This window comes from Caretta caretta, chromosome 1 (assembly GCF_965140235.1).
Source record: "Caretta caretta isolate rCarCar2 chromosome 1, rCarCar1.hap1, whole genome shotgun sequence".
In the NCBI taxonomy this organism is placed as follows: Eukaryota; Metazoa; Chordata; order Testudines; family Cheloniidae; genus Caretta; species Caretta caretta.
Window position 1 is genome coordinate 310,475,400 of NC_134206.1, and position 24,604 is coordinate 310,500,003.

Consider the following 24,604-nt stretch of genomic DNA (forward strand, 5'->3'; position numbering starts at 1 on the left):
ATTTTCATCAGTGATCTGAAGGTAAATATAAAATCATTGATGATAACATTTGCAGATGAGACAAAGATTGGTGGAGTGGTACATAACATGAGAGCAAGGTAGCCATACAGAGGGCTCTGGGTTGCTTGATAAGCTGGGTCCATTCAAACAAACTGTATTTTAATATAGTCAAATGCAAGGTCATACCTCTAGCATAAAAGAATGCAACCCATACCTCCTGAATGGGGGGCTGTATTCTGAAAGCAGAGACTCTGAAAAGGATTCAGGAGTCATAGTGGACAAGCAACTCAACATGATTTGCCAGTGCAGTGGTGTGGCAAAGAAGGCTAATGGGATCTATGGATGTATAAACAGGGGAGCACTGAGTGGGAGTAGGGTGCTGATTTTACCTCTATACACAGCATTAGTGAGGCTGATACTGGAATACTGTGTACAGTTCTGGTGTCCACATTTTACAGTGGGTGTTGAAAAATTAGAGAGGGTGCAGAAAAGAGTAACAAAAATTATTGCAGGCTGGAAAAAATGCCTCACAGAGAGACATTAAAGAGCTTGAGAGGTGACTTTATTATGGTGTATAAGGTACCTTCATGGGAATAAAGTACTGGGTTATAAATGGCTGTTTAACCTAGCAGAGACAGGCAGAACAAGAACCAATGGCTGGAAGTTAAACCCAGACAACTTTAATATAGAAATAAGGCACAAGCGTAACAACAGTGAGGGTGATTCACCATTGGAGCAAACTACTAAGGGGAGTGGTGGATACACCATCTCTGATGTCTTCAAATCAAGACTGGATGCCTTTCCAGAAGAAGTGATTTAGTTAAACATAAGTTATTGAGCTCAATACAAAAGTAACTGGATGAAATTCTACAGTCTATACAGGATGTCAGACTAGATGATCTAATGATCCCTTCTGGCCTTAAAACCTAAGAATATATGAAGATGATTTGAGCCTCAATTGCATCCCAACTGAAAATGTAGAATGGCTGATCCCAGCCCTAAAGGAATCTGGTGGCAAAGACCAACCAATTCTAAATAATAGTTTTTCCTTTAACTGAGAAGTTAGAACAAATAAATCAATAACCACTTACAAGGCTTGGTTTAATGTTCTAAGCCTGCCACTGCAGAAGCAGCTACCAGTACCTTGCGCAGAGAGGATGCTGCCGGAAGAGAAACAGCCGTTGTAGACGAGAGGCTGTCAAATACTGAGGACAAGGACTATACTGCAAATTTTTGCTGGCTGGCTAGGTTAGTAGGGGGTGTGAAGAGGTGTGATCTGTGCCCAGCACAGCTGTGCCAGCAAAAGCCCTTATTGTAGATATGGTTAAACTGGCAAAGGTGCATTTTTACTAACAGAGTTTGTTTCTCCAGAGCGGGGATAGGTGGGTTGCAGTTGGCACCAGCAAAGTCTTCCCAGTGTAGAACTGGCCTCATGAAGGCTGAGCACTTTCAGGTTTCTTCAACTCTCTTCAGAGCCTGAGGGCTTTTGTATATGGCGAGTTAATGTGGAGCAAGCCAGGGTGTGATTCTGTTGGCGATCCACTAACTTACCTTGTAGATCCTGCTACTAGGCACTAAAAGTTTTGTAGTGCATTTTGACATAGTGCATTTGAAACAAGAGTCTGTCAAAGTGCACTAGGGAACGTTTAGCACACGGTAGTAGGGTCCACACAGAGAGTAAGTGTATGGCAAGCTGGTGTGCTGAATAAGTCACATCCCGGCTTGCTGCACATTAACTCACTGTATAGACACGCCCTTAGTTCTATTAATTTTCACTAAAACCGAGAGGTAAAATTTTGAAAAGCACGTAAGTAACTTAGGGCACATCTACACTTAAAACGCCGCATTGGTGCAGCTGTGGCACTGTAGAGCTTTAATGAAGACGCTTTAAGCCTGTGGAAAAGAGCTCTCCCATTGGCTTAGTTAATCTACCCACCCAAGAGGTGGTAGCTATCGCAACAGGAGAAGCTCTCCCACTGACATGGTGCTGTCTCTGGTGGGGCGGAGGGGGAGGTTGGTATAACTACGTCACTCAGAGTGTGGATTTTTCATACCCTTAAGCGGTGTTGTTATTACTGATAAAGGTCTGTAGTGTAAACCACATCTTAGGAGCCTAAGTCCTATTTTCAAAAAGGACATAGGCATTTAACAATCTAAATCTCATTGACTTTCAGTGAGACCTTAGCACCAAAGTCACTTTTGAAAATGGGACTTAGGCTCCTCAGTCACTGAAGCACATTTGAAAATTCTGCTCCACATCTTCTCTGTCTCATTTTTATGCATTACCCACTTGAATTATGCTTCCTTTCCTAACAAGGATTGGCTGCTATGAGGAAGGAAAACTAGGAATGAGCCCAAATTAAAACACTGGATCTGGACATTCCCAAATTTTTCAGGCAAAGCAAAAATACCAGTGTTTGCTAACTGGAAAAGGTCTAGCACAGGAGCAAGAAATACTATTTTCAAGCTTCCAAAATAACAGAGTTAAAAATTATTAAAACCTACATGAGACAGAACTAGACAGTCTCATTAATTAAGTATTAAGACTACCTTAGCCTGCTGGCAAAAATATGTAGGAGAGTCAAAAGACATTTTGCTGTTTTCCAGGGCAGTGGATTGTGCCTTGCCTCAGCTGTTCTGACAACAGAACCTGTGACTGGCGAGAAATAATATGGCAGCCACACAACTGTCAGTATTCTGTCCTGACTAAGCCAGAGCTCCAACAATGTGTAGAAGGCAGAAAGGTATGCAACCAATTTATCTCTTTCACCTGCTGTATCTGTAACAGAAGATAAGTCATCCATGTCTTTTCACACTGAACTTTATTGGCCTGAAGTTCTTTACAAGTGTGAAGAAATATGCATTGTGATTGGTGTATAAAAAAAATTGCTTTTCATTACATCGCTAGAGGAATGTTAGAAGGGATTCAAATCACAATGACAAAGAATGATTATGTAGAATTGAACCCCTTATAATGTATATTTTTATGCTGCCATTTGACACAGACCTTCAGTTGATATTAATGAAATTTCAAGACATAACAGATACATGGCTATGAAATACCTGTAGTGCATTTGGCTGTAGTAAGCATGTAAGCCTTACAAGTGAAAAATAATTTGCATTGGTGTTAAAGACTGACATATACTTTGCATGCAAGCTTTGTTTCTTCGGCTGTATACCTAATGCATGCCATTGCTTGTGCATACTAATCTTACAAAGTCTTCTTGCACATTCTTTTCTTATAGTGAAACTTCTAAGGTGATTGCTTGGAAACACAGTGTCTTCTTAATAGGCATGGTATGACTATATAACATTTGAGAGAGATCTCTGAGCTGAGATTCAGGTACAATTACTGGGAATACAAGTGTCCAGAAAGTAAGTAATGGTTATAAAGATTTTTGACATTATATGTCCTAGGTTAAAAAAAAGTCTTTTGGATTAAACCAGAGACTGTCTCTATTCATAAAAAATTATAATTACTCTTTTGTAGTTTTCTTCCTTCCTTTCTTCTTAACTGGCCACTTCTCAGCCAGCACAAGGTCCTTCATTGCAATCTGGCTTCTTTCTCCCTTTGTTTTTTTCCCTGAGATGGGGGCTCTTCTGGATTGTGCAAATCCAGCTGTGGGACAGATTCTGCTGTCAGTTATACCCGCATAAATTGGAGTGGCTCCATAAAGCCATTTCATTTCTGGGTCAGGTGCTATGGAGAATACTTTCCCTAATTTATGGTGTATCTAGCTCCAAATGTCCCCTTTCCTAAAAGAGAAGAGGGCCTGGGACACTGTAGACAGTTCCCAACAGAATAACAGTCTGATATTATCTTAGAGCAATCACTGCTGAATGATCTAGGACAGGCTCAGGGCCCTCACAGCTGGAGCAATGTCATGGTAATACAGGGACAGTTTGCCAAGGAATGAAATTTTTTTAAAGTTAAAATACGCTTTTTATGCAAGTGTGAATGTACACTTTGCCACACTGTTTCTGAGTCCTTAGCCTCTGGGCTCAATTCCAATCTGAGTTACACTGGTGTAAATCCAGATTAACTTCATTTCAATGGGGAAAAGAGGAATTCACTGCTTCAGGCAGTAGAGCAGTACTGGAGTCACTCCACAGAGCCTTCAAAGCTCTAGCATTCCCTTTCATGGAGGGCATGGATCAGACACAGTGCATCAAATTCTCCAGCTCACCCCCAGTTTAGTGCCTGTTGCTGCACTGGGAGCCTCCATAAAATTAGACTCCATATCAGGCTGTGGGTAGTGGATGCCTTCCGTGGCTTCTCCAAGTCCTTCTCCCATATGAGCAGCAGAATTGTGCCAGAGAGTGGGAGTTGGATTTGCCCCTCATGTACAACACCATCATCTTTGGAGTAGTTGTGGTCACAAATGAAGAATTTGATGGCCTCAGCCTAATCCTTAAGGTATTTGGCAATTTGTTCACATCAATAACCCACCACAAGTTTGCCAGCGAATCAAAGGCTGTAGATAACAAGGGAGCAGCATGTCCCAATGAAGGTGCATTCCCAGAACTGAGTTGGGAAGTGTACAGAGTGCCTAGTCACGCAGTGCGTGACTGACCAGTGCAACACTCCCTCCCTCTCACCAGCACCAAAATCAGTCCCAACATTTGTTAAGGGGTCCATTAAAATAGAAGAAGTATGCATGCTTGAAGTTCATGAGCCTGATTCTAATCTCAGCTCTGGAGGTGTAAATCTTAAGTAACTCCATTGAAGTCAGTGATTTACACCAGTGTCAGATCAGAATCAGGCCCCACGTAAACTACAGTGACTCTCTATTAATGATACAGACAGTACAAAACAGGGGGAGTGCAACCAGGTGGCTCACCCCTTAATGGCTGAAGGTTAGCCCCCGCCCTGATTACAGAATGAGCCCCTTTGAAAGGAATCTGGTGATTCCAGTATAAAATCAGCAAGAAGCTGCAGGAGGGATGTCCAGGAAATGGTGGCTGTCTCTGTAGAGTGTGTACAGAGAACGAAGACTCCTGCAGAGCCCTGAGTCAGCAGGTAGGAAGGCACCAGTGGGGAGGGCCTGTAAAGAAGGACAGTCTCCAGGCAGGAAGCAGAAAGACAGACCCTGACAGAGGACAGTCTGTGCCCAGCTGAAACTTGAATGAGGGCTGGGAGAGTTTGTAGGGTTGCCAACTCTCCAGGATTGTCCTGGAGTCCCCAGGAATTAGACTAATCTTTAATTAAAGATTATGTCATGTGATGAAATATGAAATTCCTCCAACCAAAGTTGGCAACCATAGGAGTTTGTAGTTCTCTTTTGAAAGACTTTGTGTTATTTTGGATTCTCAAGAGAGAGACACTGAACTGGGGTTGGAGCCTGGAGGGCCAATGGACCCGAGCACTGAATAAACTGGACCCCAGGGGGAAATGTATAAGTTCCTTATAATATACTGTGTGGAGTTTAAGTCCTGAAGAAGGAACAAACAGAGGGAGGGCAGTACTGAAGTACCCCTGGCCCCAAGGAGGTGCTCTGGGTGCAGTTGACCCTATTACAATAAGCAATTAGAAAACTCTGTAAAGCTAAAAGATTTGTCAAATAACCTTTCACAGGGCAGCAGAAATCTGTTGACTGGATGCTCCTGTCTCAGCACAGACATTTGTTTGAGACCGTTCTTTTAATGGGTCTGTTCTTTGTTAAAATCTAATTTCTGTGGCATTTTAGCTTTTGGTATATTTCTCCTGTACACCTTAATTTCTCTTTCCCTCTGGTATTACTTTTATCTTAATATTGCTGTGAAGCATTTTGGGATAATTTGAGCATAAGTGACTAAATCAGATAAGGGCAGATCCTGGCTCGTGTGAGTAGATGCTCTGCAGTAGGAGGGAATTGTTCCCATGTGAGTTGGCTGAGTGGGAACGGCCCTAAAGTTGTATTACATGGGACAGTCAGGGACTGATCACAGTTAGGTCCCTTTGCACCACTCTGACAGTGTAAAGGGGCCTTGGTGTAATGAGAATTGGGTCCTAAAAACTGTGTTGTTAATTAGGTGTTCTTCAAAAAGGACTTTATTAAAGGTTCTGCATATTTTAATGCACTTATACTTTAACAGTTTTGTTCCTTTTGAAAGGTGTTTAAGTGGACTGTATCAGTACTGTGCATATTTTTTGTGAATGTAAATATATAAATGATGGTTATCATGATGTCATGTGATATAAACATCTCCCAATTCCTAGTAATTATTCAAACTGTTATGTACGTTAGTGATCTCCACAAGTGCTTAAAGCTAAATTCCAACCATACTAATATACGTATACTGTACCATACATAAAAATGATGGGTCTAAATTAGTTGTTGCCACTCAAAAAATAGATCTTGGAGTCATTGTGGATAATTCTCTGAAAACATCCACTCAATGTGCAGTGGCAGTCAAAAAAGTGAACAGAATGTTGGGCATCATTAAGAAAGGGATAGATAATAAGACAGAAAATATCATATTGCTTCTGTATAAATCCATGGTACGCCCACATCTTGAATACTGCATGCAGATGTGGTCGCCCTATCTCAAAAAAGATATATTGGAATTGGAAAAGGTTCAGAAAAGGGCAACGAAAATGATTAGGGGTATGGAACGGCCGCCATATGAGGAGTATTAGTAAGATTGGGACTTTTCAGCTTGGAAAAGAGACGATGAAGGGGGGATATGATAGAGGTCTATAAAATCATGACTGGTGTGGAGAAAGTAAATAAGGAAGTGTTATTTACTCCTCCTCATAACACAAGAACTAGGGGTCACCAAATGAAATTAATAGGCAGCAGGTTTAAAACACACAAAAGGAAGTATTTTTTTCACACAATGCACAGTCAGCCTGTGGAACTCTTTGCTGTGAAGGCCAAGACTATATCAGGGTTCAAAAAAGAACTAGGTAAGTTCATGGAGGATAGGTCCATCAATGGCTATTAGCCAGGATGGGCAGGGATGGTGTCCCTAGCCTCTGTTTGCCAGAAGCTGGGAATGAGCAATAGGGGATGGATCACTTGATGATTACCTGTTTTGTTCATTCCCTCTGGGGCACCTGGCATTGGCCACTGTTGGAAGACAGGATACTGGGCTAGATGGACCTTTGGTCTGACCCAGTATGGCTGTTCTTATGTTCTAAAAATGCCCAAAATATGTCGAGGGTTGGGCGGTGGGAGAGGTTGATGTAGATTGCTGCGCAGTTTCTATTGCCATTTGTTGAAGATAAATGAAGACTCTGCATAATTCAGTCATGGCTCCCCCACTCAAAAGTAATATGTTCATCTGATCTATCTACCTATCTATTTTAGAATTTTGTATGAGCTCCCTCACCACAGTAAATTATAATACCGAGCTGTTCTATAGCAATTTTCATCTCTAGAGCTCAAAGCGCTTTACAACGTATCATTATCCACATTTTACAGATGTGCAAACTGAGTCACAGAGAGGAAGTGACTTGCCCAAAGTCATCCAGCAGGCCAGTGGCAGTGTCAGGGACAAATCCCAGGTCTCTTGAGATCTAGCCCAATGTTCCACCCACCCAGTCACATTGCCACCGTAGTATCCGAGCTCTGATCTCAAGTATATCTCATACATAAAACCTTTATATATAAACAGCAAAAATGTTGTTTTTTTTATTTTGCAGCTTCTCTCTATATATGTCTGTATATACGTGTGTGTGTGTGTGTGTGTGTGACTAGCATGGTTGCCTTAGCTGGAACAATGGCCTCAACTGAATTATCTTTGGAAGTCTCCCATCAAAGTACTAACTTGGCCTGACCCAACTTGACTTTTGAACAATGTTAATCTTGTCATAAGGCACAAAATAAACAGGCTTGGACATGGTTAGCATTTGAATAGGAAAAGCCAGTTTAGGCAGGAAGTGATGTTCATGATGTTCATGTTGAAAGCTTTCCTCTGAGTCAGTACTGATCTAAAGTGCCTCAGTATGGTGTTGCTGATACGGTTCTCCTGAAGATGATTGCTTACAGCTGAGATGTAATACTGAGGACCTGAACATCTATGGTTGTGTTAAATCCCTACAGCACTAAAAAGTAAAGAAATAAATAAAAAGTAGGGACGTTAATTCCAATGTCCCATGTCAAATTCCAGTGAAAATACTTTAAAAATAAATTCTTTACCTTCTATCCTGAATTGTTGTGTAATGTGTCTGTGCACTGGTAACAGTTGCTTTGCTTAAGAGACCGCCACTTCAAAGACAGATTAAATGAAATAGGTTTCATGAAGTTTGTAAATAACTTTGGCCTCTTTGAGTGGATGAAAGTCAGCATATCTAAGAATATCAGATATACATTGTAAGATCATTATTGTGGCTTCTTCGCGTTTCATAGGGAAACAATAGAACGCAGTTTTAAAATACAATAGAATGCATTTTAACTTTTCTTTTATTCACATTTCTAAAATACAGTTCTGTTGTATTGTGTCCATCCATGCTCTACTGTATTGTGTGCGTCCCATAACTTTGCTATAAATAAGACATAGAGAAGAAATGGGTTTTAGTTTTTTCTTACTTCAACATATTTCTTGTCTTAAAATCTGTGCTTATTTCAGAGGTAATTTATAAAATATATTCAGTTCTTTATAACAGAAATCTAATTCACCCTGGCTATGTTTTTCAAGTTTCTTTGCTTTGTCATTTAACTACTTTTTAACTTCATGTGTGAGTTAGTTCCGTTTCATGTGAACTTCAGACCACCTATGGTGAAAGAATAAGACACAAATTGGTTGTGACATGAAACAGGATATAAATTCCCCAAAACAGTTTATGAGGGGACTTATTTTACTTTATGGTGTGTTAGCAGCACTAATCCATCACATGTTTGCATTTCAAACACAACAAGCAGGAAAGTGATCTAAAATATTGAAACTGAAGGAGATTTCTGCAGGGAGGGATTCTCATTCCGCCAGCTTCTAGTATCTGTAGTCTCTTTGCCTTTGAACTCCTGGTTAAGGCAAATTGACTGCAGGCTACATTACACAGTAGATTCTAGTCACTGGGGGAATTACGTATGCCTAACCTAATTATATCAAAGAAATGCGCAATCAAAATAGAGGATAAATTTGTATTACATCTGTGTGACATAACCCCATATAACTGTGTCATTAATGAGCGTTCTCTGTAATATTTATGAGACTTATTAAAGCATAACACTAATTATTGTACAAGGTAACTTTTTAAAAGATGTCATGGGAAAGAGATTCTAAGAGCTAACTAGCCATTCAATTAGCAATGCCCAGAAATCTGACCTAAATAACCAGGAAAAAAAGGTTGTATTTTGTTTATCATTCAAAAATACTATTTTGAGTTTAGCCCTGTAATTAAATACCTGTGGGCCACGTGTAATTAAGAACAGGAAATATGAAAAGGCAATATTTGTTGAAGTACTTGAAATTCAGCTGTTAAAACAGGGACTCTAGTTTGTTTTCTGAATAATGTCTTAGGGTTAAGTGGTCTTTTGGACTTAAAGGTGTTTAAATTTTGTAAATGTGGTTAATTTATATTGATCGGTTTGGCTAAAAAGTAGAATTCCACGATTCTTACACAATTTATTGAAGCCTGTTTGGTCATAATGGGAATCTTTCACACTAAACCTTTGCAATGGAAGACACTGAAACACATCTGTCTCTGCAGAAACGTTGCACTATATGAAGTAAAAATGTGATCCTGTGGTCCTCATGCAGATAAAATTCTCATTTATTTGAAGACTGCAAGGCACAATAGTAAAGAAACCAAGATACAGCACATTATAAACACAATCATTCACTTGTGAATGTCACACAACTAAGTATACGATCTTATATACAGCCCCTCTGCTGAGGTATTTCCATTATATGCTACAGGCCAGATGCAGAACTGGGGTAAACTGGTGCAACTCAACTGGAGTAAAAGGTGCTATGGCTACTGCACACTTGATTACATTCAGGGCTTAAATTCATCTGGAGCTGTCTGGAGCCCAGCTCCAGTAAATATATTCACAGCTCTGGAGGGCCACGAGCCGGTTTCAGGGGGTCCACAGGGCGCTGCAGTTGAAGCCTAGTGCACCTCCCATGGGGCTGAAGAACTGAGCCCCAGCACACTTCCCGCAGGGCTGAAGCCCCCAGCCCTGGTGCACTTCCCACAGGGCTGAAGCCCCCAGCCCCAGCGCCTCCCGCAAGGCTGAAGCCCTGACCCCTGGTGCTCTCCCCCCCCCCCCCCCCCCCCCTCCGCCGTGAGGCTAAAGCCCTGAGAGCCCTGCCTCACAGCTGAAGCCCGGAGCCCCGCCACCTCACAAGGCAGAAGCCCCTAGCTGCACCACCCCACCCCTCCCGCAGGGCAGAAGCTTTAATAAAAATCATTATGTGACAATTTATTTTTGTAAATGCTGTGCAATTTATTTTCGTGGTAATTATGGGAAATTAAAATATTTTCATACCGTATATGGAGAGCAGCAGCAGCCCTTTGTAGGCTGGCAGACGACAGATATGGTCGGCTGACGCAGGATGTAAGCAAGCCCGTCTTTCTGACGTAATCAACAAGGGTGAAGGTCACTAGGTAATCTCACCTGATTTATGTGTATGGTTAACTTCTGTGTACAGTACTCAATTCCCCAGCATGAGTCCAAAAAATAAAATCACTGTTTTTTCACAAGAAAGAGGAAACTGATTCAGTGGCCCATGGGGAAGTTAGTGGCACTGTTGTTCGTCAGGATGAAGAAGCAGTACAGAGCATCCCTGATGAGCAAGAAGAACATGATGACGAACCGGAAAGTGGCAGGAGTGACCTACTGCTGTGTTAGTCAGGCAGCCAAAAAAAGGATTTTTGTGAAAAAAACCTGTGACTAAATGTTAGAAGAGGTAAGCTCGGTTGCAGCATCTGTGTAAAAGTACAGTCTCTCAGAGTTATGAGCAGAGGTTAAAGTTTGAGCTAATTCTGATGTTTAAAGCTGTGGGGACAGCAAATTAAAACAAATAAAATCTCTGTGGAAAAAGATTTATGAGCACAGAGTCACAGAAAATATTCAGAGTGAGGCAGAGAAAGATATATTGACAGCATGTCAAGTGCCAGGGCAGTCGCAGCATACTGAAGCTACCTGGGGAGTATTCCGTGCTGCGTGCAAAATCGTCCCTCCTACGATTTTGAAACAGAAATTGATCTGTGGAAGTTAAACAGACTAAATATGGGGCGAATTCTGCACTCAGACGTCATCTGCACTAGCATACAGCAGCACATTTGTGGAGGAAATGAAGAAAAAATATTTAAACATTTAATATCTCATAAGTTCAGAATCACAGCGATAGTTGATGAGTTAACTACTTTGAGCCAGGCTTCCACTCTTATCACCTACATACGATTTGCAATGGAGGAGATGGAAGAGCATACAAACAGGTTTGTTGACCTAATCGAGCTTCCTGTCACTGATGCCTCAACCATTGCCGGAATCTTGCTGCAAACGTTGGATGCAGTGGGATTCACGGAGGCTTACTTAAAGGAACACTTGGAGGCTCTTGTTTGTGCTGGAGCCGCAGTCACACTAGGTCAGAAAAGCGGAATGGCTTCTACAGCTGTGTTTTCCAAAAGTAATTGTCTGGCACTGCTCCGCCCACTGACTGGAACTCTCTGTTCATGAGCTCATGTAGGATGTTCATGGAGTCAACCACTTTAAAGTATTTATGGACAAACATGCCTCCCCTAAAAGCGCAAGGGAACTTCAAGAATGTGCGGCATCTTTGCATGTAAAACTCTTGAAAATTGGGTGCGTTCCGGGAACACGATGGGTTGCATCAAGTAGCTGTGCAATGAAAGTGTTCTGGAAGAATTACCGTGCTCTCTTTCTTCACTTCCAGCAGTCAGTGGAAGCACAAGGTAAAGAAAAAGACATGTTCTGTGGACTCCAGAAACACCTGACATCTACATCATTTGTATTTAATTTGGGCATACTTTCTGATGCTCTACAAAATTTAGCAGAACTGTTACTTGAGCCTCAGTTCAGGGAAATTAATATCCAAAGTGCACAAGACAAAATTCTGAGGCAGATTCATGTTTTTGAGCAGAGAGTGCAAGAACCAGGGGAGCAAGAGAGGCTTGCGTGAGAAGCCGAAGCTGGGATGGAATTCAGGGAATCGCGCTGAACACAAACACAAGAGGCATCATGTCAATCAACTGATCCCAATTCTACAGAAGTTTGGCAAACCAGCTGCAGCATAGGCTCATAGACAAAACGGATGAGCAGCTTGCTGCTGATGTCAAAGTTCTATATCCTAGGAACTGACCACAGGATGCCACCATACTCCATGGAGAATGTGAAGTCAAACTCACTGCCATAGGTTGCAATTGGATGAGAGAGCGGTAGTGTATGGGTTCAGAGAATACAAGGACAGTCACCAGAAGGCAATGCCAGCTCCTGTAAAATCTCTTGTAAAGTGCTTCAGTACCATGCTGACATAGGCGCTGACTCCGTGGGTGCTCCAGCCAAGCTCCCCCACTCCCCCCCAGCACCTCCCACCCGCGGCCCCGCTGATTAACTCCTCCCTCTCCCAGTGCCTCCTGGCCACTGCAATCACCTGTTCTGCAGCATGCAGGAGGTGCTGGGAAGGTGGCTGGAGGAGCAGGGATGGGGTGGTCTCGGGGGAGGGAGCAGAAAGAGGCAGGGAAGAAGTGGGGCAGGGCAGAGTGGGGCAGGAAGAGGTGGGGCGGGGTGGGGCTTAAGGAAATAGGTGGAGTGGGGGGAAGGCCGGGGCGGAGTGGGGGTTTGGAGGAAGGCTGGAGTGGGGGTGGGCCCTGGGGCAGAGGGGAAGAGTCAAGCAGCCCCCCGGGGAAAGAGGAAGTCGGCACCTATGCATACTGATAACATCAGTTGAATGTGGATGGCGTTTCTTGCACATGAACATAATCATGACACCTTTCCAATCATCTCTGAAAGTGCAGACCATATCAGTGCTACTTTTCATTAGCTTGGCAGGATAGTCTCCTGCAAGGTTCAGTGCTGAGCTGTGTGTGAGATCCTGAATCAGGAAAGGAAGACATGCCACAACTGATCTGAGGAGCAAGGTCAGGGAACAAAAAAGTATGAAAACAACATGATACAGCTGTGGAACCTCGTCAAGTAGCTTTTTGTTTGTCTAGGAGGCGGAGATGTGGGGAGCTCTGGGAAATATTTTCTGAGAATTTAAGCCCTGATTAAGTTGATTTACAGAATGCTGGTTAATAGAAACTCCTGGTTAACTGAGGCTCATGAATGTTTCCCAGGGCCATATTCCACTCTTCACTGGCCTCCTGATCCCCCAAGCCTTCAGTGAAAAGAATGCCAACTTACCAAAGAGTGGCTGCTTTGAAGGTTGTGCTCCGAGGGTCCCATGCTCAGAACACAGTGAAGACTGACCAGCTTTGCAAAATGGGGATTTCAAAAGGTTGTGCTAGTTGGAGCCTGGTTCTTTAAAACCTGTAGTGCATGTTGGCCTTCGTTTCATTGTGTTCTTAACTCGGGGGGCCTCCAGACTACTAGCATCATCTACAGAGAGCAGCCAGCAGGCGTTAAAAGTCTCTGCCCCAGGGTTGGTGGCCATGGAAGATTTCACATTCTGCTTAAGCAAATGCTCTGATATTTTCCAAAAGATTTCAGTTCCACTGTGAAATGATTAGCTGGAATGAGAACAGCAAAACAAGGACAATGGACTTCAGAAAGACAGGTTTCAACTGGTTCAGAGAAATAGTAGGCAAGGTCCTATAGAAAGACCAATTAGGAAGAAAAGGAATTGAAGGGGTCTGGCAGTTCTTAAAAGATGTAACACTAGAGGTTCAACATCAAGCTATTCCAACATAGAGAAAGATAAGAAGAGTCACGAGGCCAATGTGGCTCCACAAAAAGCTTTTTAGCTATCTAAAAAACAAAAGGAATACATACAGGAAATAGAAAAGGAGTACTTGTGGCACCTTAGAGACAAACCAATTTATTTGAGCATAAGCTTTCGTGAGCTACAGCTCACTTCATCGGATGAATAAATGCTCAAATAAATTGGTTCGTCTCTAAGGTGCCACAAGTACTCCTTTTCTTTTTGCGAATACAGACTAACACGGCTGCTACTCTGATACAGGAAATAGAAGGAGGGGCATGTCACCAAGGAAGTATACATGGGAATAGCGTGAGCATGTAGGGGCAAAATCAGAAAAGCCAGGGCAAAGAATGAGTTACACCTAGCAAGAAATGCATGAGATGATGGGAAGGGGTTTTTCAAATACGTCAGACAAAAAAAAAAGATCAAGGATAGTGTGGGTCTGCAGCTCAATGGAGAAGGTGAGCTGGTAATGAAAGATGACAGGAAGGCTCAATGCCTGCTTTGCTTCAGTCGTCTCTAAAAAAAAAAAATAATATGACGGGAGGACTAGCAAAGTTACCATAAACAATAGGGGAGGGGATGCAGATTGGGATAAGTAAAGAAGACATCAGAGATCTTCTGAACAATTGGAATGAATTCAAATCAGCGGGGCTGGATACTGTTCACCCCAGGGTACTGACTCAACTAGCTGAAGAAATCTCAGAGCCAGTGGCAATAATCATTACAAACTCATGGATGATACGAGGGGTCCTGGAAGACTGGAGAAGGGTTAATATAGTTCCTAACTTAAAAAGGAGGAGCAGGGAAACTATCGACCAGCCAGCTTGACTTCTATACCTGAGAAGCTACTAGAGCAATGTAAAAAACATTCAGTTCGCTAATACCTGGAAGATGATGATGTCAGGTTGGGGGAGGCCTCAAGTGGGTTCCACAAGGATCTGTTCTGCCTCCAGTGTTGTTTATATCTTTATTAATGACCGGGATGTCAGTACAGAGAGCACACTGGTCAAGTTTGCAGATGACACAAAGCTGGGGTGTTGCCAATACTTTGGAGGATAGAGCTAAAATTCAGAAGGTTCTTGATAAATTGGAGAACTGGGCTATAGACAACAAAATGAAACTCAACAAAGACCAATGTCAGGTGCTACACTTAGGGAAGGAAAACCATATGCACAAATATAGAATGGGGGGGAAACTGGCTTGGCAGCAGCACTGCTAGAAGTATCTGGGAGTTGTGGTGGATCACAACCTCAACAGGAGTCAGCAATATGATGCTGTTGCAAAAACAAATGCAATTTTAAGTTGCATTAACAGAGGCATAGTATGCGAGTCATCGGAGATGATAGTACCGCTTTACTTGGCACTGGTTAGGCCTCAGCTGGAGTACTGTGTCCAATTTTGGTCACCATTGTATAGGAAGGATGTAGAGAAACTGGAAAGGATCCAGAGGCAAGCGACAAAGATGATCAAAGGGATAGAACGCAAGCCATACATGCAAAAGCTGAAGGAATGGGGTATGGTTAGTTTGGAAAAGAGGAGATTAAGGGGGAACATGGTAGCAGTCTTCAGATACTGAAAGACTGACATAAAAAAAAGATGGAGAAAAGTTGTTCTCTTTTGCCACGGAGAGCAGGACAAGAGGCATTGGGTTCAAGATACAACATCGGAGATTTAGATTAAATCTCAGGAAAAACTTCCTAACTGTAAGAACAGTAGGACATGGAACAGATGCTTCGGGAGGTTGTGGAAGCTTCTTCACTGGAGGTTTTCAAAAGGAGGCTGTCTTGGATGGTTTAGACCCAACAAATTCTGCATCTTGCTAGGGGTTAGACTAGAATACCCTTGCTGTCCCTTCTAACTCTATAATTCTATGAATAAAATGGAATCACAAAGGGGAAATGGTAAAATCCTGGTAAGGATCAGACTATACAAAAGCAACAACCTGCTGGCATGATAATCTGAACTCACTGAGTGTGTTTCAGGATAGTCTCTACTTCCAATTCAGGCTTTCCCTAGCCCCACAGAGCTGCTGTGGCTGGTTTACCTCCTTCCCACTTACCCTCATAGGGGATCCCTTTCTGAATGATTAGTCTATGTTCACAACCTATATTAGGGTCAAAGTGATAGGGTTTTGAGACTTGAACCTACAGATCCAGTGACATGCTGTGTATTTTCTCTTTGGTCTTGTGCTGTTATTTATCATCTCTTATTTTCCTACAGTGGTTAGCACCATGGTATTTCTAGGGACTGAAATTGCCACCTTGAGAATTGGTCTTATCTGATTGATCTCTTAATACTGCTTTTTCAAAATGACAGTTCATAACGTCTTCCCACTGAAAGGTTACTTCCCCAGAATTGTGAGCATCGCTTATCTCTAACGCTTTCAATTCTGGCCAGTCCATGGAGCCAAGTGGAGACATCAAGACTCAAATTCAGCTCTACTGCTTAGGAAGGTGGGGCAGGGGATAGCAGTTTTTTAAAGCTCTAGAATTGTAAAACGTTTAACAGATACAATTACTTTTTACTTTGAAACTTGACTGTTTCCTTTCTGTCTGCAGTGGTTTGCAATGGCTGGGATACTGAACTTTGAAAATCTTTAGAATGACAAACTATAGCTAATGATGCAAGCCATACAATGTCAGTAAAACTGTCTTCACATCATGCTTGTTGGGTTTGGCTATATTTTCACTGTTTTTTTTTCCATTGAATGTATAGTTCTGTTATGTCAAACCAATAGTAGGTGTGAAATGGCAAAACACAGTTGCAAGGAGAAAATAAGCTTCTCAGAATCTTAATAGAATTAGAAATGAAATAGAAACTCCACACCTGGCAAATCAGTGCAGTGGATTGATGGACGTACTAGTCTAGGGTTAGGGAAGGTGCGGGTCTTGTCAATTGTAGTATTTATGAGTAGGAAGGAAACCATTTGACCTCTGGGCTATCAACTGCCCTGTGGGTGCCTACCTAATTAGGTCCCATTTTTAATCATACTAGTAATGAGAAACCTAATACGTTTGTTTTAATAGAAATTTTGCCACTCCCACTGTCATTTTAATGGTCTTTCTTTGCTTGTCGTTATCACCCAGAAAAATGCTTTCAAATGAGATGTACAGCAGGTAGGCACTATAGTGAGGGACACAGGAGATTGGAGAGCGACAGATTAAAGGGATATGTTAAGAAATTGGGTGGGTGGTGTGCTGTGATTCTGACGTGATTCTGCTGTGATTGAAGAAGTATGTCATGAGATATGATGACAAAGCTGGAAATCCCCTGCACATGAAACAAATGTCTGTGTAATGTGTGTGCTGCCATGAGTAGATAGATCCCTGACAGACAGCAGCTCTGCAAGGGGCTATATTCTGTGCTGCACTTCTGATGAGCACAGGGGAATGGATTGCAAAGGTGGCTTTAGGGGCCCAAAGGCTGCTGCTCTGTATTTCAGGATCACTGGAGCACAGACTGTTCCAGTCATTAGCATGTCCCCTTCTGGCCTGCAGCATGCTCCTACACCAGGGGCTGTGTGCGGGGAGGTGGGGAGTGTCATCTTAGTACCACATACCCTTTAACAGCAGGGGATTTCTGCATGGGCCATCACTGCTCCTTTTCACTGCTCAGGCATAGTGGGAGCTGTTGTCTCTTGCAGAAGGCTAGGCTATAGGGTGTAGTCATGTGCAAGGTAAGAGGAGTTATTCTCCAAAGACTTCCATTAATTTCCACCGAGACAAGATGCAACACTAACATTAATTTCCACAGTTTGTCAGAGTTCTCCTATGATGAAATAAATTCTCAAGTTAGAACTGTTGGTGACTAGCTATGCTAGTGATGTGATGCACTAGGGATAGATGAGATTAAAATAAACACACACGCAAACCCTATAGCCTCCATATATAGAGGAGCTCAAGGGATTTGTAGGTTGTTGCTGCAAAATCAGTACAGGGGACCATTAGTCAAGTAAGAAATCCTAGGCCAACCTCTGCTCTTTTCCACCACTGTGAATCCAGAGTAATGCAGGATTCTTGAAGTGGCTTCTCTGTCATTGTGGAGCCTCTGCCCATCTTTGAGCAGTGATGCTTCCTGCTTGTTGTGTCACACTCCAGGATACTCTGAGAGTTTTCAGAAGCTTTTTTGACCTTCATTTTTCCCTCAAAAAACCAAACAAACAAATAGTATCTCTTTAAAGCTAATGCAGCTACTTCATTTCTTTGTTGGGTGTTTCTTTGGTGTAAATTCAAGTATGATCAAATCTGAGGATGACACCAAAACTGTTATGGTAGGAAAGACACAGAATACAGAGGGAAAATACCTGTAAAATGACCTGGAGATTACAAGAAGAAGCTGCAACCAACAGAGGGATTTATAAATGTAAAGTCTGACATCTAGGGAGAAGAAACAAGCAGCCAGAATGAAAAATGTAGGGATGTATCCAAGCAGATATAGCTGTCACAGTAAGCCAAACTTACTGCCTCCTTAATACTATTCTAACATTACTTTTTTAATCATAATAAATATATTTTGATAGAGAAAATTGTATTGGGAGTAGGAGTCTGGAGGGATGGTATTCCACAGTCTGAAAAAGATTAAATGTGATGCATGTAATGTAATGTTCTAGCTAGACTAGTGATTCTTAGGCTACCTAATGTACAGCGTATGAAGTGTATACTCTTTTATTTACATTTAAAGGTTCTTTTCATTGGAGACTCAACTAACAGAGGGATAATGTACTATCTGATTGAAAGAGTGAATGAAACCCTTCAGGAATGGCAAAAGGCACATGACATTAAAACTTATCATAACATAAATGATGGGAAAACATTTATTAGTTACTCCTACTACCCCCAGTTTTGGATTAATGTAAACCAGAGGCCAACATTTGAAAAAGCACTAGAACAGCTGTTGCAAAGGTACAGTACAATTTCTACTGCTGGGTTGTTTGTATTCTTCTTCCATTCACAAATGTATTTAACAGACCTGTACCATTAAAATCAGTAAAGAATTAAGCACAAGATGTACAGGCCATATTGTGCGGTTGAAAAATAGTCAAATGATGTCACGCATCTGATCAGGATGCCAAATACAGTTCATTGAAGTGTAATGTGATGCTGTTAAAATGCTTACCATCTGTTTTAAGGGTACATGTGGTGTGCTTTCTTTCTTGGTTTCAGATCACATCCTCTTGAGAACACAGACCAGACTGTATTAGTTGTGGGTGGTGTTCAGTGGCTTAATTCCAATCACCTGCAAATTATTCAAAAGGTGCTGAAGAGGTAAAATTTAGTTCTGTATGTTTCTATTATCCCATGTAAAACATTGATATAATAAATTACAGCCACCAAACTTAACCAATAGTTTCAGATACAAACATTTCATGGTTTTTTTCATCGTTGTGCATTTAAATGTGATGTTAAAAGACATAATTTTGTAATGTCTCTTCATAGATCTGCAGATAAAATGCATGTGCTTTATTTTACTTGTTAAACAGGGAAAATCTATCAAATATCCTGGTAGTTATCAAATCCATAGGAATGGGCTTTCATCTACCAGTGGATGGAATACATTCTTTATCGCAGGTGGGTCAGATTTTGACTGCATTCCCATGAAACGCTTACTGTCTCACTGATGATTTTGCTATCTCTTCAAAATACATTGCCACCTGTGCTGAACAAGCTTTAAATGGACCATTGAGAGAGAAACATTTTGTATTTGTAATATGGTTTGCTGATATGGACTTGCGCCAGTAACCCTTATTTCATGGATTCCACAACACTCAGAGCTCCGTTCCATGCTTCATACTAAACTGGTTGTTCCAAGAACTAGAAGCCCCTACATTATTATACATAATGCCAACTTGCAGAGCTGAGTGGGAGACAGATTGCTCCAGCCACATGGATAGTTGAACCTCCCCAGTCTCCCTTTCTACCGGTAGGTGGTACACCATTGGCTACTCTGCACTGCTCTCCATAAATCCAGCTTGACCAGTCAGTACAGTATAGGCTGCGTTGCATCACCAGAACATTGCAAGGCAGCTGGAATGTCCTAGTGAACCTGTCCCTTTAATTGTATGTTAATAGTGTCAGATAGTTATTCTAAATTAGATCAAAAGCACCCACAGTAGCAGAGAGACAAAATTTTTACTATGTTATTATAAACTGCCATAGATAAAAGAGTGTGGATGATAATTCTCATTGCTGTAAAAGACACAGGTAATGACAACCCCTCCCACAAGGATCTCACAGTCTAACAGAAACAGATAAGACAATAAGAGGTGGTAACTTTAAACCATTCTTTTGTCATAATCATGATTATCATGTCTTCCCAGTTCTGTAACATTTGAGGGGTGGGGGGAAGGGATGAGGGGGTCTGAAGGAGAGAACAAGATTTGGGTTGGGTCGATCACAAAAATTCATTTGTAGTGCAATTTTGAGGGATGGACCCTCTTCCCTAACCAGTGTAGTCCTGGGGGCAGGGCAGAGGAGTGGAAGCTGGAAGACCTGAGTGCTATTCCCAGTTCTGCCAATAGCTTGCTGCATGAGTGTAGGTCTCCCAGATAAAATCTCTCTCTCTCTCTCTTTCCCCATTTGTAAAGTAGGGATGTTATTATTCACCCTTCTTTGTAAAGTGCTTTGACAGCAACAGCTGAAAAGCAATAGATTATCCCTAAATATGGCTGTTTATAGTCAGAACGCCTTGATTTTTTTTCCAGTTCTGCTACTGACTCAGTGTGACCTAGGCAAGTCATCTCTCTTTGCTCCAGTTTATTAATCTGTAAAATGAATGTAATTGTCATGACTTCCATTTGGACCCAAGAAGGGGGTTATTCCATTTTGGGGGGAAAATGAGTGGACATGGGAACAAGAGCAACAAAACTGTCCCAGTCTACCTTTATTTGGCTCCTCCCTTTATTTACCTCCTGTCATGGCTTTGAATAGAAGTGAGGACTGGATGGGAAAACCAACATAATTTAGTCCTAAAATGGGCAAGGGGAAGAAGGATGGTCCAGTGGTTGGGACACTGGCCTGGGAATATGGGAGACCCAGTTTCAATTCCCTGCTCTGACACAGATTTCATGTGTGACCTTGGCAAGACACTTAGCCTCTCGGTGCCTCAGCTCCATATCTGTACAAGAAGGGTCCCAGAGGAGACAGGCACCACCAGGATAAAACCACCAATTGAAACATCATGAAAAATGATGCCCCTAATTCAGTCACAGTATATGTACAAGATAGGTAAGGTACAACCACAAAAAAAAATCTTCTTAGGGACAACTTTGTGGTTTGGTTTTATTTTATTAGTCAGCAAATCCACAGAACTCTGGAAAACAATCTGATTTAATTGCAGTCCATTGTTACTGCTTCTGTCCAAACATTCCTCTTATTTTCAATATCTGAGTCTCAAGCAAATTCACATTCAAAATGGTTTGGGTGTGTTGGACAAGAGGATTACCCTGCCTCGGCTCAAAAGCCTCTCTGTCTGATGTTGCTGTACAACATAAAATGCAATCACTTGATGACTTACAGCTAACATTTTCTATTCCTGGCCTCCCTGCCGTGTCTTGACAAATGCTAGGCTGCTCCTCAGTGTTGCTGGTTTGAGGGGACTCGTGGAACTGCAGAATGTGACAACTCCTGTCAAAGACAATGGACTCAAATATCTGTGATTTTTAAGCAAAACTTGTCTTTTACTGGACAATAACTACTTTATAATAGGACCTTTAATGATTTTCACTTTAGTGTTACGAGACTTAATTTCTTTTGTAGGAGGGCTTCCACGTATAATTATGCAAAAAGAAAAGGAGTACTTGTGGCACCTTAGAGACTAACCAATTTATTTGAGCATAAGCTTTCGTGATCTATAGCTCACTTCATCGGATGCATAAAAGTGGAAAATGCAGTGAGGATGTTTTTATACACACAGACCATGAAAAAATGGGTGTTTATCACTTCAAAAGTTTTGCTCTCCCCCCACCCCACTCTCCTGCTGGTAATAGCTTATCTAAAGTGATCACTCTCCTTACAATGTGTATGATAATCAAGGTGGGCCATTTCCAGCACAAATCCAGGGTTTAACAAGAATGTCTGAGGAACGGGGAGGGGAGGGGAGGGGGGTAGGAATAAACAAGGGGAAACAGGTTACCTTGCATAATGACTTAGCCACTCCCAGTCTCTATTCAAGCCTAAGTTAATTGTATCCAATTTGCAAATGAATTCCAATTCAGCAGTCTCTCGCTGGAGTCTGGTTTTGAAGTTTTTCTGTTGTAATATCGCAACTTTCATGTCTGTAATCGCGTGACCAGAGAGATTGAAGTGTTCTCCGACGGGTTTATGAATGTTATAATTCTTGACATCTGATTTGTGTCCATTTATTCTTTTACGTAGAGACTGTTCAGTTTGACCAATGTACATGACAATGTACATCATTGCTTGCACATGATGGTATATATCACATTGGTAGATGTGCAGGTGAATGAGCCTCTGATAGTGTAGCTGATGTTATTAGGCCCTGTGATGGTGTCCCCTAAATAGATATGTGGGCACAGTTGGCAACGGGCTTTGTTGCAAGGATAGGTTCCTGGGTTAGTGGTTCTGTTGTGTGGTATGTAGTTGCTGGTGAGTATTTGCTTCAGGTTGGGGGGCTGTCTGCAGGCAAGGACTGGCCTGTCTCCCAAGATTTGTGAGAGTGATGGGTCGTCCTTCAGGATAGGTTGTAGATCCTTGATGATGCGTTGGAGAGGTTTTAGTTGGGGGCTGAAGGTGATGGCTAGTGGTGTTCTGTTACTTTCTTTGATGGGCATGTCCTGTACTGGGTACTCTTCTGGCTCTGTCAATCTGTTTCTTCACTTCTGCAGGTGGGTATTGTAGTTGTAAGAATGCTTGATAGAGATCTTGTAGGTGTTTGTCTCTGTCTGAGGGGTTGGAGCAAATGCGGTTGTATCGTAGAGCTTGGCTGTAGACAATGGATCGTGTGGTGTGGTCTGGGTGAAAGCTGGAGGCATGTAGGTAGTAATAGCAGTCAGTAGGTTTCCGGTATAGGGTGGTGTTTATGTGACCATCGCTTATTAGCACCGTAGTGTCCAGGAAGTGGATCTCTTGTGTGGACTGGTCCAGGCTGAGGTTGATGGTGGGATGGAAATTGTTGAAATCATGGTGGAATTCCTCAAGGGCTTCTTTTCCATGGGTCCAGATGATGAAGATGTCATCAATATAGCGCAAGTAGAGTAGGGGTATTGGGGGACGAGAGCTGTGGAAGCGTTGTTCTAAGTCAGCCATAAAAATGTTGGCATACTGTGGGGCCATGCGGGTACCCATAGCAGAGCCGCTGATTTGAAGGTATACATTGTCTCCAAATGTGAAATAGTTATGGGTGAGGACAAAGTCACAAAGTTCAGCCACCAGGTTTGCCGTGACATTATCGGGGATACTGTTCCTGATGGCCTGTAGTCCATCTTTGTGTGGAATGTTGGTGTAGGGGGCTTCTACATCCATAGTGGCCAGGATGGTATCTTCAGGAAGATCACTGATGGATTGTAGTTTTCTTAGGAAGTCAGTGGTGTCTCGAAGATAGCTGGGAGTGCTGGTAGCGTAGGGCCTGAGGAGGGAGTCTACATAGCCAGACAATCCTGCTGTCAGGGTGCCAATGCCTGAGATGATAGGGCGTCAAGGATTTCCAGGTTTATGGATCTTGGGTAGCAGATAGAATACCCCAGGTCGGGGTTCCAGGGGTGTGTCTGTGCGGATTTGATCTTGTGCTTTTTCAGGGAGTTTCTTGAGCAAATTCTGTAGTTTCTTTTGGTAACCCTCAGTGGGATCAGAGGGTAATGGCCTGTAGAAAGTGGTGTTGGAGAGCTGCCGAGTAGCCTCTTGTTCATATTCCGACCTATTCATGATGACAACAGCACCTCCTTTGTCAGCCTTTTTGATTATGATATCAGAGTTGTTTCTGAGGCTGTGGATGGCATTGTGTTCTGCATGGCTGAGGTTGTGGGGCAAGTGATGCTGCTTTTCCACAATTTCAGCCCGTGCACGTCGGCGGAAGCACTCTATGTAGAAGTCCAGTCTGCTGTCTCAGCCTTCAGGAGGAGTCCACCTAGAATCCTTCTTTTTGTAGTGTTGGTAGGGAGATCTCTGTGGATTAGTATGTTGTTCAGAGGAGTGTTGGAAATAATTCCTTGAGTCGGAGACGTCGAAAATAGGATTCTAGGTCACCACAGAACTGTATCATGTTCATGGGGGTGGAGGGGCAGAAGGAGAGGCCCCGAGATAGGACAGCTTCTTCTGCTGGGCTAAGAGTATAGTATAGTATAGTATATAGATAGATTAACAATATTGCTGGGTGGGTTGAGGGAACCATTGCTGTGGTCTCTTGTGGCATGTAGTAGTTTAGAAAGTTTAATGTCCTTTTTCTTTTGTAGAGAAGCAAAGTGTGTGTTGTAAATGGCTTATCTAGTTTTAGTAAAGTCCAGCCACGAGGAAGTTTGTTTTTTAATGAGAGTATCCAGTTTTGAGAGCTCATTCTTAATCTTTCCCTGTTTGCTGTAGAGGATATTGATCAGGTGGTTCCGCAGTTTCTTTGAGATCGTGGATTTGTGCTGGAAATGGCCCACCTTGATTATCATACACATTGTAAGGAGAGTGATCACTTTAGATAAGCTATTACCAGCAGGAGAGTGGGGTGGGGGGAGAGAAAATCTTTTGAAGTGATAAACACCCATTTTTTCATGGTCTGTGTGTATAAAAACATCCTCACTGCATTTTCCACTTTTATGCATCCGATGAAGTGAGCTGTAGCTCACGAA

The 24,604-nt window shown here is 42.3% G+C and overlaps 1 protein-coding gene across 1 annotated transcript in view; it reads left to right on the plus strand.

Moving 5' to 3' along the window:
- CPED1 (cadherin like and PC-esterase domain containing 1) overlaps positions 1–24,604 on the plus strand; it is a 218,620-nt gene that overhangs the window by 182,788 nt on the left and 11,228 nt on the right. Inside the window, exons 19-22 of the mRNA XM_048836189.2 lie at positions 2,608–2,744; positions 18,496–18,716; positions 18,978–19,079; positions 19,295–19,382. Coding sequence (XP_048692146.2) covers positions 2,608–2,744; positions 18,496–18,716; positions 18,978–19,079; positions 19,295–19,382 — 548 coding nt within the window. The remainder of the gene's footprint in view (positions 1–2,607; positions 2,745–18,495; positions 18,717–18,977; positions 19,080–19,294; positions 19,383–24,604) is intronic.